Source organism: Pleurodeles waltl, chromosome 6, assembly GCF_031143425.1.
Source record: "Pleurodeles waltl isolate 20211129_DDA chromosome 6, aPleWal1.hap1.20221129, whole genome shotgun sequence".
Lineage (NCBI taxonomy): Eukaryota > Metazoa > Chordata > Amphibia > Caudata > Salamandridae > Pleurodeles > Pleurodeles waltl.
In genome coordinates, this window is record NC_090445.1 from 1198455543 (window position 1) to 1198469409 (window position 13867).

Sequence of the window (13867 nt, forward strand, 5' to 3'; positions counted from 1 at the left end):
GGATTGAGACATTGTCACAAGGTAAAGTCTCATCATTAGATCACATAATCCCCTTTCCTAAAATGGAAGAAGAGGGATTTGCCTTAAGCCACCCATCTTAGCCTCCACCAAGGCTAACTTCTTCTAAAACTCATAGCAAATATTTCAGTTTCTTCGGCAATATCATCCATCTTATTTTCAGGTTAAGTGTCAATGAGTGGCAGTTCCTATACATTTGATAATTAGAGACTGTCAGAGCTTCAGAATGTGTCAATATGTGATTCAGATACTGTGGCAGATAAGCATTTTTCTTTCTGGCTTTTCTATCAATAAAACACAAATCAGTTATCGCAACTTTAGATGATTAGTCAACCATCACAGACTGTAAACGCTTTCTATTGATTATAGTGTTTACATTTATTATATTTTCAGAAAATATTGTGTATCTAATACAAAAGGACTACTTTAACTATGAATTATCCACTTCATGGTTATAGAGAATAGGGTCTTCTAGGCCCCAGCTTAATAATCATGGAAACTGACGTAGTTAGAACCCATCACTTTGGAATCTGGCTACAGAAAACATAGGAATGGAGGTGATGTCCTTAGAAAAACATTTTGACACTTTCAAAATCCAAATCTTTAATCATAATGTAGTCTTTTGTGCCGTAAACGGTTTGGTGGACAAATACCATCTATAATCCAACTTAAAATGTGGTCTCTTGCGAAACACAGCTAGGGAAACATACGTGCAATTACATTTTTATAAGAGACAAAGAACGGAAAACATTTATATTGAACAGTTTAAAAAAAAAAAAAAAATGCATCCATCTGCAATAGATAACAGAAAACAAGCCCACCTCTTTAGGTCATCAAACACATCAGGCAACAGGAAATTTAGCAGCGACCACAGCTCTGCTAGATTGTTCTGTAAGGGAGTGCCAGTTAGCAGAAGTTTATTGTCCGAGCTAAACTGTTTCAACTCTCTAATCAAGCGGCAGTTCATATTTTTGATTCGGTGCCCTTCATCCAAAATCAGGTACTTCCAGTAGAAATTCTTAAAGAAAAAAAAAAATCCCTCAATCACCACGTCTGATATTTCAAGAAAAAAAACAAGCCAGACTCGTAAAACAACATTTAGTAGTTCCAATTTGGTTAAACCCCAGAAACTGGTATTAGAAGTCTTTAGCTCGGCCCCTCTCCCCTGTGTTGTAGGCCTGTTGACCGGAACTGTTCTGTACCTTTAAACAGAAAATGAAAGGAGCATGCATTCGTGGTAGCAAAGCCCTGCATTTCACGTTCACCAGCATCCTCTTCCAGACTCACAGGAGAAAAACACTAACGTGTTCATACACAAGCATGACAGCAGCTTTTTTTTTTTTTTTTTTGTAATTAAAAAAAAAATCCAGAAACTGTCCCTATAACAAACCGCAAGGAGCTGCATACATCAATGTTCTGTACAGCCTTACCCTAAAAGGCGCATTCAGGGAAATCTCTATTCCTGGGGAAACCTGGAAGCGATTTACTTTACAAAGAAACATTTATAATCTGCTTTGTGAAACTCCGCCAGAGAATCACTTGTCAAGCAACTAATTATCTGTTGTATCAGAGGAAAAGTGTTTTACAGGCTCACTGCCAGCTCAAAAGTATAAGGAAGAAAGAGGGAGGTCCAGAAAATAACTGTCTTCTGACAAGGTACACAATTTCATAGACATTTCAAAGTGACACTTCCCCACAGCACTCGGCAAATGAAGTATATGGCCTCTAGAGCAGCGGTTCCCAAACGTTTTAAAACCACAACCCAATTTTCAGAACGACAAACTTTCATGACCCACGTAGCTGTAATGGACATTAGGCAGGTGATTAAAAAAAAAAAAAACCTAACTAAAGCATTGTGTTGTAGCACACATTTACAGGTAGCCTATTTTCCATTGAAATAGCGACTAAGTTTGCGCAGACCGTTGTACTAACAAAACCATAACACAAATGTGTAGAAATCGGGTATCAGGGAATATTTATCATTTGTGCAGCACCAAAGAAAGTGTCTTGATTGTTTGGATCCTATTAAAGTCGTTTGTGTCACAATTACAAAAAAAAAAAGCTTAATTTTTGCTTTCCCGACTTCTACAACATTTACATTTGACAAATTACATCCTACAGGCTTTTTCACACCCGCTGTACCCGACCGAGGTTGTCACATAATGCACTTCATTTTTTAATATGACTGCAAAATGAGAAGTTTGTGAAAAAAAGCCCCCATGTTAAAAAAATAAGGTTATTGTCAAAATACCTTGTGGGGCATTTGACGTCTGTCTCTGAAGGGCAGGAAATGTGATGAGAATTTAATGCACCTTTATTAAGTGCTTGTAGTTTCATAACCCTCCAAAATCGACTCATGACCCCCACCAGTGCTCTAGAGAAACCACAGCAAAACTGAAAAGCCTGAAATGTTGGCTGCTGCTTGTTTCCACTAATCATACATTGGACCAACACAACACACGACATGACAATGGTAAATTACGGAAAACAGAGTTGAATGAGCCCTTGAACATGAGAAGACCACTATTTGCACTCTATGCATTAACTACCACGGCAAGGGGGCCTCGAGGCCAATCGCTAGAACCAAATAGCTAAACCTAAAGCACATTATACTAGAGGTATCCTAGTCTACAGGTAAAACTCAAATCTTTTTAAAGTTGAAAACTCAACCCAAAATCCAAAACCAGAAAGTGAAAGAAATTTGAGCCACCTTATGTAGCTTCAACTAGCAGTATCTCTGAAACATTAACAGTTAAAAAGATGGCCTTAACAGGAAAGATGTAGACTCACTATCATCAGCAGATGGAAGGCAATGAAGCAATCCCCAGATCCATATATTGCTTCCTCTTGGGTTGTTGAGCAAGGGTAGCTTCAGGGCAGGTTCAGCCTGATATGTATGTATGTATTGCGTATTTATAAAGCGCATTCCAACCCGTGGGCATCGAAGCGCTGTATATTGCCTGGGTCTCCCTGTGAATCCAGTCACTAATTATGGCAGGAACTGTTCAGTTACCTAACAAGCACACAGATTATCTGTCTCTTCTCTGGTGATCGAAGCAATGATCCTAGACACTGCAAGAGGCTTGGAGCCCAGTCTGAAGGAAGAGGTGTAACCAAATCCAGCCCCACTTCTGATTTCGTGACCTCTTTTCCTGCAGCCGAGCACATACATTTTCGATAAAAAGACTACAAACAAACCTAGAACAAGCAGAGGTAGGGCAGCAGGTGTACTCCATGGTGGGGATCACAAGTTGGAGTCAATTACACGATTAACTATTTTAAAAAGGTTTGCGGGCTCCTCCAATCATTTTGGGAAATTGAGTCATTACTGCTGGATGTACTTTGTAGGCTTCTGAGCAGTCCTCTGACTGGACTTAAACAAATACACATTACGCTTCTAACTGGAGGCCAACATCTTGCCGAGCTGTCTAGTGTGACTGTCAGTCTGGAAGGAACTCCTGACTTGGGGCAATCCTATCAAGGGTACAAAGGGGCTGGGTACCTCTCCCACACCAGGTATATATACACATAAGCAGGCTCTACATGCAGGCTGAGATGCTCATGTTGGACATCATCAGCTTCACAGAGTAAAACATTTCAACAAACAATGTGAAGACTCTTTGGAGGAACAAGCCACGAGATTGCCTTTTCCCTCGGTCTTTTTGATTTTTTTAACCTCTAATCAAGCAGTCATTTTTTAAAATGGGTCCTCTCTAAAGACACATCACACTATTCTCCTTCTGTGGGTTTCCAATGTATTCCTTAGCCAACATGCATTACACTATAAGGCTAAGTGTTAATAGTCAGAGGTTGAGAATCGAGGTTGTAGCCATAGCTTCATCACTTGTTCGTTAAACGGGTACAGCATTTTGGAAATCAGGGATGCTTCCAACACCTCAAAACATGTGCAATACATGGAATGTAAATATGTGAAATTCTAAAGTGAGGACTAGCATTGTTCAAACTATCTTTCCACTATTTGTAAGGGACTCTTGGAGCTACATCAGCAGTATGTGAAATCCCTAAAGAAGAAATTACTTACCTTCAATAATTATTTTCCTGGTGGATAATTACTTGCAAGTTGCTCACCGCTTTAATCTCCTCCAGGTGGCAGACTGAATCCAACTCCACTCCATGCCTCTCTGGAAGGGAAATCCAAGAGCAGTACATAGAGCCACCCTGGCAAATCAGTTGCACCATCCAACAGAGTCCAACAGGTCCTTTTGTATTTGAGTAAGATACTTCTTATTTTCTAAGAAAAAGCTTGAGTGGCAAGAGACATGGATGTCTCCAAAGTTGTCCACTGACAAGTAATACTGTATTAAAGGAGCATGCAACACCAATTTAAACGCTAGTTTAACACAGAGGTCTTAAAAAAAGAAAGTATATTTAATCTTCTGAAGATCTTTATCACCATAGGTGATGTAGTCCTACCAACTTTAACGCTAATCCGCTTTTAGCAGTGGTTAAGCACAAAAGCAACACTTTGTGGAGCAGGTTCAATTTGTGGCAAGACATCCTGAACCACTTAAGTTACCTACAGGGAAAAGTAAAGTTATCAGTCAAAGATGTCTAACAGACACAACTGTACCAATCAATGAATCAGGCAAAAAACATTATGGGCAGTTGCTTCATCTCTCCCTCTGGCAGCAGATGAAGGTGAACACTAATGCTCTCAACCGACATTCAAAAACCCTAACACACAGCAAATTGTTTTATAGAGCATGAAAATCCTAATTTAAGTAGGGAAGTAAGAGATCAGACTTCTGTACATAAGATAGCATTACATACTGACATTTTAGGCAAAGCATTTGTATTTTGTTTTCAGCACCTGTAACACTGGTCGATCTCTCATGGCAATTTCATAGGAGGTAATAACCACAGGATGAGTCTGCAACACTCCTTCGCGTTTGGAAATTTTGCGTGCCAATTTACGACGTGTTGGCTGATCTCCATGGTACAACAAGATAGGAACCTAAGAAAAATTCAATCAACATCTACATGTGTTATCATGCATCTCTACTCTCTTCATTTGATAGACTCATATTTACTTCTCCTACGAAAATTTAGTTCAAGTTAGCAAGGCGTCTTTGAACTTAAGATTAAGCCTCACGTTTAAACATTAGTTTCTATTCTCCCAAAAGGAAAGTTGGGGGAAAAAAAAAAAAAAAAAAGACTACATTGTATTAGTATCTTGAGAGTATTGTCAATCCAATACATACAGTTTGTAAGTTTTAACAACATGAAATCTGGGATGTTAGGCAATACTATCCCAAGGTGGAAAAAACATATCAAACTGTAGTCGCCAATTGGACATTTTTTTTATCTCGAGACTATCTAATGAAAATGCTTTTTCTGGTACAAATATTACTTAAAATTCATGGATATATATTTCAAAACAAGTATGACTTAAGATTTGGTATATTTCAGATCAAATAGTTTTGAAACCGTTGCAAGTATTTAGATTCCATAAGTGTCAAATTTATTTCGACTGGGTATTCCTGTACAATCTGAGTTTACAACTGTTTAACAGCGGCAGTGTGAAGAACGCATGTTTGGTAAAAGCAGAGTTATACGATAATAAAACAATTACTGACAAATCACAGAATAAAACCATGTTCTATACTCTCATACTTCTGAATTCTCATAGAACATGTTCATGGTATTACAACAAACTACCACGAAGAATCTCTACTATCAAACTATTGCCACATCAAAGGGTTTTAAGACTATAGCCTAAAAGTTCATGTAGGTACCTCCAACAAGGGTATGGACCGAATACCATAATAGGAGTGAAAGGTTACTGCAATATAAAAAAAATGTCACCTTTGAGAAATTCCTAGACTTGCATGCCATTAATGGGTGAAGCACATATTGTCTGTACTACAATGAACATGAAGGAGAAAAAAAATAATTAATAAATAAAATAAGGGAGGTGTGACTTTTTTTACCCTATGCTTACTTCTAAAATGTATTTGTTACCATGTGGCTGCATATTAACTAAATATACATTAAGTTTGGGTTCTTACACTGAGAATGGGTACTGGGTGAACTAGTGTTAGCAACACTACCTGACATACTTTCACTCAACTTCACAATTAACGGAAGCAATAGGGAGCAGAGTCATACTCTATGAATATACTCCAACACACTGTACCACCAATATTGGGAACTATAAAGGGGAGGAGTGAGAAAAAAAAAGTTAATACGAAATACCTCTGGAGTGAATCGTTTGAATTCTGATACCCAGTTGGGAAGTGTAGACAAAGGACCACATACAATAAATGGTCCTGGCACTCCTCGCTCCACCATCATTGCAATAGTGGCAATACACTGGACTGTTTTTCCCAAGCCCATTTCATCAGCCAAGATGCCATTAATACCGTTTTCCCAAAGCATCTGCAACAGATTAGAAAGAATGGAAGGCTATTTAACATTTAAAACAAATGCAGGGTATGTTTTAAAAAATTCTGTTCATATGTTCATTTCTATTTATGGAAAATGTCCACTTTAGACTGCTCTAGGTTGCAGTATCTTACCTTTTTGATGAGAATTGTAAAGAAAAAAAAATATATATATTTATATTTTCATATACATATATTCATATTCCTTGCTGTCCTGAAATTGGTTCACAGAAGAAGGTTTTATTTATAAAGGTGGTCTCCGAGTAATGGTATGTTAAATTTGGATATGGAATTAGAGTATTACCATGGGTAAAGTTAGAAATCCTCTTGGAAAAAGAATAAAAGGAGTGGTTCCCTGCAGGCAACCGAGGTGACTTACCCATATCTCGCTCCTGCAGCACTGTGCCCCCCCCCCCCCCCCCCAGCACGTTCCATTCAAATCATGAGCAAGTCTTATGCAACCATGCATACTGAATGATAATTCTCTTCTTCCCTAGGTAAACCCTCGGCCATACCGCTAGTTCTAACTCTTATTTCCCTCAATAACTCAACCTCTATCCTTATATTAGTCAATGGCCATCTCCTTAACCCTTCGCTCCATAGGTCTTGTAGCATTCTAAGCTATCAATGGCCCCAGTGTGACACCTAAACTTCTTTTCTCATGAACCCATGGACATTCACTGGCTCCCTTTGTAATTCGGCCACAATCACTGACTTTGTACCTGCCCAAACCCCCAAACAATCCTATGCTCTACGGAACCTTTCAGCCATTATGGCTTCTTATTTCTAGGTTGCCTGTAAACACCCTCCCTTTTCTAGGTCTGGTGTGAATGTCTCCAAGTATCTTCAATTCTGTTACTCATATGATGAAAGAGGTGTTACACACTCTGGGAAAAGGCAGTGATGGGTGTACTCTATGCTTTCAATGTGCAGGTTCCATCCTTGCCTTTGTAGAGATATGGACACTTAACAGGGTTTGTTATACACTCAACCCACCCAAGGAATGCTCTCAGGTTTTGAATGTTGGAAACTGGTGAAACCACTACATACTAACCCCGGCATGACGGTGACTACTAGAAGGATAAGTTACTTACCTGTAAATCCTACTTCTCTTCCAGGGGTATCCTCATCAAAGTCATAAACATTGAATATTCCCGCCCTTGTGCGGGGACCCCGGAGCATATATAAAATACACACATATAACGTATGAAATATGCACGAAAATGAAAATGTCACTTACCCAGTGTACATCTGTTCGTGGCATCAGTCGCAGTAGATTCGCATGTTCTGCAATAGCTCGCCATCTGGTGTTGGGCCGGAGTGTTACAAGTTGTTTTTCTTCGAAGAAGTCTTTCGAGTCACGGGACCGAGTGACTCCTCCTTTTGTCTCCATTGCGCATGGGCGTCGACTCCATCTTCGATTGTTTTTCCCCGCAGAGGGTGAGGTAGGAGTTGAATTGTAGTAATAGTGCCCATGCAATGGAGTGACTAAGTATGCACCTATTTAAGGTTGAGATGATACATATATAAATAATTGAAGGTAACTTCCAAACTGCTACAGGCTCCCGGGGAGGCGGGTGGGCACATGCGAATCTACTGCGACTGATGCCACGAACAGATGTACACTGGGTAAGTGACATTTTCAGTTCGATGGCATCTGTCGCTGTAGATACGCATGTTCTGCATAGACTAGTAAGCAGTTATTTCCCCAAAAGCGGTGGATCAGCCTGTAGGAGTGGAAGTAGTCTGAAATAATGTTCTTAATACAGCTTGACCTACTGTGGCTTGTTGTGCGGATAACACGTCTACACAGTAGTGCTTGGTGAATGTGTGAGGCGTAGACCATGTGGCTGCCTTACATATTTCTTGCATTGGGATGTTTCCTAGAAAGGCCATGGTAGCACCTTTCTTTCTGGTTGAGTGTGCCCTTGGTGTAATGGGCAGCTGTCGTTTAGCTTTAAGGTAGCAGATTTGGATGCATTTAACTATCCATCTGGCTATACCTTGTTTTGAAATTGGGTTTCCTGCATGAGGTTTTTGAAATGCAATAAAGAGTTGTTTAGTCTTTCTGATGTTTTTTGTTCTGTCAATGTAATACATTAATGCTCTTTTGACATCTAATGTATGTAGCGCCCTTTCAGCTACGGTATCTGGCTGTGGAAAGAACACTGGAAGTTCCACTGTTTGATTTAGATGGAACGGTGAAATAACCTTTGGCAAAAATTTAGGATTGGTCCTTAAGACGACTTTATTTTTGTGTAGTTGTATAAAAGGTTCCTGTATTGTAAACGCCTGAATCTCGCTTACTCTTCTTAGGGAAGTAATGGCGATGAGAAATGCCACCTTCCAGGTTAGGAACTGTATGTCGCAGGAGTGCATGGGTTCAAAAGGTGGACCCATAAGTCTAGTTAGGACAACATTTAGGTTCCATGAAGGAACAGGTAGTGTTCTTGGTGGTATAATTCTCCTAAGGCCCTCCATGAATGCTTTAATGACTGGTATCTTATATAGGGAAGTTGAATAGGTAGTCTGCAGGTATGCAGAAATTGCTGCAAGGTGTATTTTAATGGAAGAGAAAGCTAGGTTAGATTTTTGTAAGTGAAGCAAGTAACCCACTACATGTTCTGGAGTTGTGTGTAATGGTTGTATTTGATTAATATGGCAGTAGCAAACAAACCTCTTCCATTTACTTGCATAACAGTGCCTGGTGGATGGCCTTCTGGCCTGTTTTATGACTTCCATACATTCTTGGGTAAGTTGTAAGTGCCCGAATTCTAGGATTTCAGGAGCCAGATTGCTAGATTCAGCGATGCTGGATCTGGGTGTCTGATCTTTTGGTTGTGCTGTGTCAACAGATCTGGCCTGTTGGGCAATTTGATGCAGGGTACCACTGATAGGTCTAGCAGCGTTGTGTACCAGGGTTGCCTTGCCCAAGTTGGTGCTATCAATATGAGTTTGAGTTTGCTTTGACTGAGTTTGTTTACCAGGTAAGGAAGGAGAGGGAGAGGAGGAAAAGCGTAAGCAAATATCCCTGACCAGTTCATCCATAGGGCATTGCCTTGGGATTGTTTGTGTGGGTATCTGGATGCGAAGTTTTGGCATTTTGCGTTCTCCCTTGTCGCAAACAAGTCTATCTGAGGTGTTCCCCAGAGTTTGAAATAAGTGTTCAGAATTTGGGGGTGAATTTCCCATTCGTGGACCTGTTGATGATCTCGAGAGAGATTGTCTGCGAGTTGATTTTGGATCCCTGGTATAAACTGTGCTATTAGGCGAATTTGGTTGTGAATTGCCCAATGCCAAATTTTTTGTGCTAGCAGGCTTAACTGCGTGGAGTGCGTCCCCCCCTGCTTGTTTAGATAATACATTGTTGTCATGTTGTCTGTTTTGACGAGAATGTATTTGTGAACTATTATTGGTTGGAAGGCTTTTAGTGCTTGAAAAACTGCTAGAAGTTCTAGGTGATTGATATGCAGTTTTGTTTGATGTACGTTCCATTGTCCTTGTATGCTGTGTTGATCGAGGTGTGCTCCCCACCCTGTCATGGAAGCATCTGTTGTTATTACGTATTGTGGCACTGGGTCTTGGAAAGGCCGCCCCTTGTTTAAATTTATGTTGTTCCACCACAGAAGCGAGAGGTAAGTTTGGCGGTCTATTAACACCAGATCTAGAAGGTGACCCTGTGCTTGAGACCACTGTGATGCTAGGCATTGTTGTAAGGGCCTCATGTGCAGTCTTGCGTTTGGGACAATGGCTATGCATGAAGACATCATGCCTAGGAGTTGTAATACCATCTTTGCCTGTATGTTTTGTGTTGGATACATGCGTTGTATGATGGTGTTGAAATTTAGAATTCTTTGTGGACTTGGAGTGGCTACTCCCTTTGATGTGTCTATTATGGCTCCTAGGTATTGTTGTACCTTGCGCGGCAGAATGTTGGATTTTGTAAAGTTGACGGTGAACCTGAGTTTGAAGAGGGTTTGTATGATGTGATTTGTGTGATTTGAGCACTGTATGAACGAATGGGCCTTGATTAGCCAGTCGTCCAAATATGGGAACACATGTATTTGCTGCCTTCTTATGTGTGCAGCGACTACCGCTAGACATTTGGTAAAGACTCTTGGTGCGGTTGTTAATCCGAAAGGCAGTACCTTGAATTGGTAATGTATTCCTTTGAATACAAACCTTAGGTATTTCCTGTGCGATGGGTGTTTTGGTATATGGAAATAAGCATCCTTGAGGTCTAAAGTTGCCATGTAGTCGTGTAGTTTTAGCAATGGCAATACTTCTTGTAGTGTGACCATGTGGAAGTGGTCTGATTTGATGAAAGTGTTCACTACTCTGAGGTCTAGGATTGGTCTCAGTGTTTTGTCCTTCTTTGGTATCAGAAAGTACAGTGAGTAAACTCCTGTGTTTATTTGTGTGTTTGGCACTAATTCGATTGCATTCTTTTGCAATAGTGCCTGCACTTCTATCTCCAGGAGATTGGAATGGTGTGTTGTTAGATTTTGTGCTTTTGGTGGTATGTTTGGAGGGAATTGAAGAAATTCTATGCAATAACCATGTTGGATAATTGCTAGAACCCAAGTGTCTGTAGTGATTTTCTCCCATGCTTTGTAATAATGACCTATTCTTCCCCCCACTGGTGTTGTGTGGAGGGGGTGAGTGACATGTGAGTCACTGTTTAGTAGTAGGGGTTTTGGGGCTTTGAAATCTCCCTCTATTTCTAGGGAATTGCCCTCCTCTATATTGTCCCCGAAAACCTCCTCTATACTGTCCCTGGTAACTGGACGGTGTGGCTTGTGAGGTGCTGGCTTGTGTGCTTTGACCCCGAAACCCCCCTCGAAAGGGCGTTTTACGGAATGTGCTGTAATTCCCTCTGCTCTGCGGGGAGTAGAGTGCGCCCATGGCTTTGGCAGTGTCTGTATCTTTTTTGAGTTTCTCAATCGCGGTGTCCACTTCTGGACCGAACAGTTCTTTTTCATTAAAAGGCATATTGAGAACTGCTTGTTGAATCTCTGGTTTAAATCCAGACGTTCGGAGCCATGCATGCCTTCTGATAGTTACAGATGTATTAATTGTCCGTGCAGCTGTATCTGCAGCGTCCATGGAGGAGCGTATCTGGTTGTTGGAGATGGCCTGTCCCTCTTCAACCACTTGTTTTGCCCTATTTTGTAAGTCCTTGGGCAGATGTTCAATGAGATGTTGCATCTCGTCCCAGTGGGCTCTGTCATAGCGCGCAAGTAGTGCCTGGGAGTTCGCGATGCGCCACTGGTTTGCAGCTTGTGCTGCGACTCTTTTACCAGCTGCATCGAACTTGCGGCTTTCTTTATCTGGGGGTGGTGCATCTCCAGATGTGTGAGAGTTGGCCCTTTTCCTAGCTGCTCCTACAACGACAGTCTGGTGGCAGCTGTGTAGTGATGAAAACCGGGTCCGTAGGAGGCGGCTTATACTTTTTTTCCACCCTTGGTGTGATTGCCCTACTTTTGACCGGCTCCTTAAAGATGTCTTTTGCGTGCCGGAGCATACCAGGGAGCATAGGCAGGCTTTGGTATGAGCTGTGGGTGGAGGAGAGTGTGTTGAATAAGAAATCATCCTCGACCTGTTCTGAGTGGAGGCTTACGTGGTGAAATTGTGCTGCTCTAGCCACCACTTGAGAGTACGCGGTGCTGTCTTCTGGTGGAGATGGCTTTGTAGGGTATGCCTCCGGACTGTTATCTGACACTGGGGCGTCATATAGGTCCCATGCGTCCTGATCTTGGTCACCCTGGCTCATGGTGGTGTGAGCTGGGGAGTGTGATGGAGTTTGCGCTGGTGTAGGAAGTTGGCTCTGTATGTGCTATTTCAAAGTAAGGAATAGCATGCACAGAGTCCAAGGGTTCCCCTTAGAGGTAAAATAGTGGTAAAAATAGATAATACTAATGCTCTATTTTGTGGTAGTGTGGTCGAGCAGTAGGCTTATCCAAGGAGTAGTGTTAAGCATTTGTTGTACATACACATAGACAATAAATGAGGTACACACACTCAGAGACAAATCCAGCCAATAGGTTTTTATATAGAAAAATATCTTTTCTTAGTTTATTTTAAGAACCACAGGTTCAAATTCTACATGTAATATCTTATTCGAAAGGTATTGCAGGTAAGTACTTTAGGAACTTCAAATCATCAAAATTGCATGTATACTTTTCAAGTTATCGACAAATAGCTGTTTTAAAAGTGGACACTTAGTGCAATTTTCACAGTTCCTAGGGGAGGTAAGTATTTGTTAGTTTTACCAGGTAAGTAAGACACTTACAGGGTTCAGTTCTTGGTCCAAGATAGCCCACCGTTGGGGGTTCAGAGCAACCCCAAAGTCACCACACCAGCAGCTCAGGGCCGGTCAGGTGCAGAGTTCAAAGTGGTGCCCAAAACACATAGGCTAGAATGGAGAGAAGGGGGTGCCCCGGTTCCGGTCTGCTTGCAGGTAAGTACCCGCGTCTTCGGAGGGCAGACCAGGGGGGTTTTGTAGGGCACCGGGGGGGACACAAGTCCACACAGAAATTTCACCCTCAGCAGCGCGGGGGCGGCCGGGTGCAGTGTAGAAACAAGCGTCGGGTTTGTAATGGAAGTCAATGGGAGATCTAGGGATCTCTTCAGCGCTGCAGGCAGGCAAGGGGGGGGTTCCTCGGAGAAACCTCCACTTGGGCAAGGGAGAGGGACTCCTGGGGGTCACTCCTCCAGTGAAAGTCCGGTCCTTCAGGTCCTGGGGGCTGCGGGTGCAGGGTCTCTCCCAGGTGTCGGGACTTTGGTTTCAAAGAGTCGCGGTCAGGGGAAGCCTCGGGATTCCCTCTGCAGGCGGCGCTGTGGGGGCTCAGGGGGGACAGGTTTTGGTACTCACAGTATCAGAGTAGTCCTGGGGTCCCTCCTGAGGTGTTGGATCGCCACCAGCCGAGTCGGGGTCGCCGGGTGCAGTGTTGCAAGTCTCACGCTTCTTGCGGGGAGCTTGCAGGGATCTTTAAAGTTGCTGGAAACAAAGTTGCAGCTTTTCTTGGAGCAGGTCCGCTGTCCTCGGGAGTTTCTTGTCTTTTCGAAGCAGGGGCAGTCCTCAGAGGATGTCGAGGTCGCTGGTCCCTTCGGAAGGCGTCGCTGGAGCAGGATCTTTGGAAGGCAGGAGACAGGCCGGTGAGTTTCTGGAGCCAAGGCAGTTGTCGTCTTCTGGTCTTCCGCTGCAGGGGTTTTCAGCTGGGCAGTCCTTCTTCTTGTTGCAGGAATCTAATTTTCTAGGGTTCAGGGTAGCCCTTAAATACTAAATTTAAGGGCGTGTTTAGGTCTGGGGGGTTAGTAGCCAATGGCTACTAGCCCTGAGGGTGGGTACACCCTCTTTGTGCCTCCTCCCAAGGGGAGGGGGTCACAATCCTAACCCTATTGGGGGAATCCTCCATCTGCAAGATGGAGGATTTCTAAAAGTT

The 13867-nt window shown here is 42.3% G+C and overlaps 1 protein-coding gene across 2 annotated transcripts in view; it reads right to left on the bottom strand.

Moving 5' to 3' along the window:
* The window catches only part of HELLS (helicase, lymphoid specific), a 549822-nt gene that overhangs the window by 389611 nt on the left and 146344 nt on the right, over positions 1–13867 (bottom strand). For both annotated transcript variants that reach the window (XM_069240496.1, XM_069240495.1), the window contains exons 9-11: positions 6235–6417; positions 4850–4993; positions 840–1036 (exon numbers count right to left, since the gene is read on the bottom strand). In XM_069240496.1, coding sequence (XP_069096597.1) covers positions 840–1036; positions 4850–4993; positions 6235–6417 — 524 coding nt within the window. The remainder of the gene's footprint in view (positions 1–839; positions 1037–4849; positions 4994–6234; positions 6418–13867) is intronic.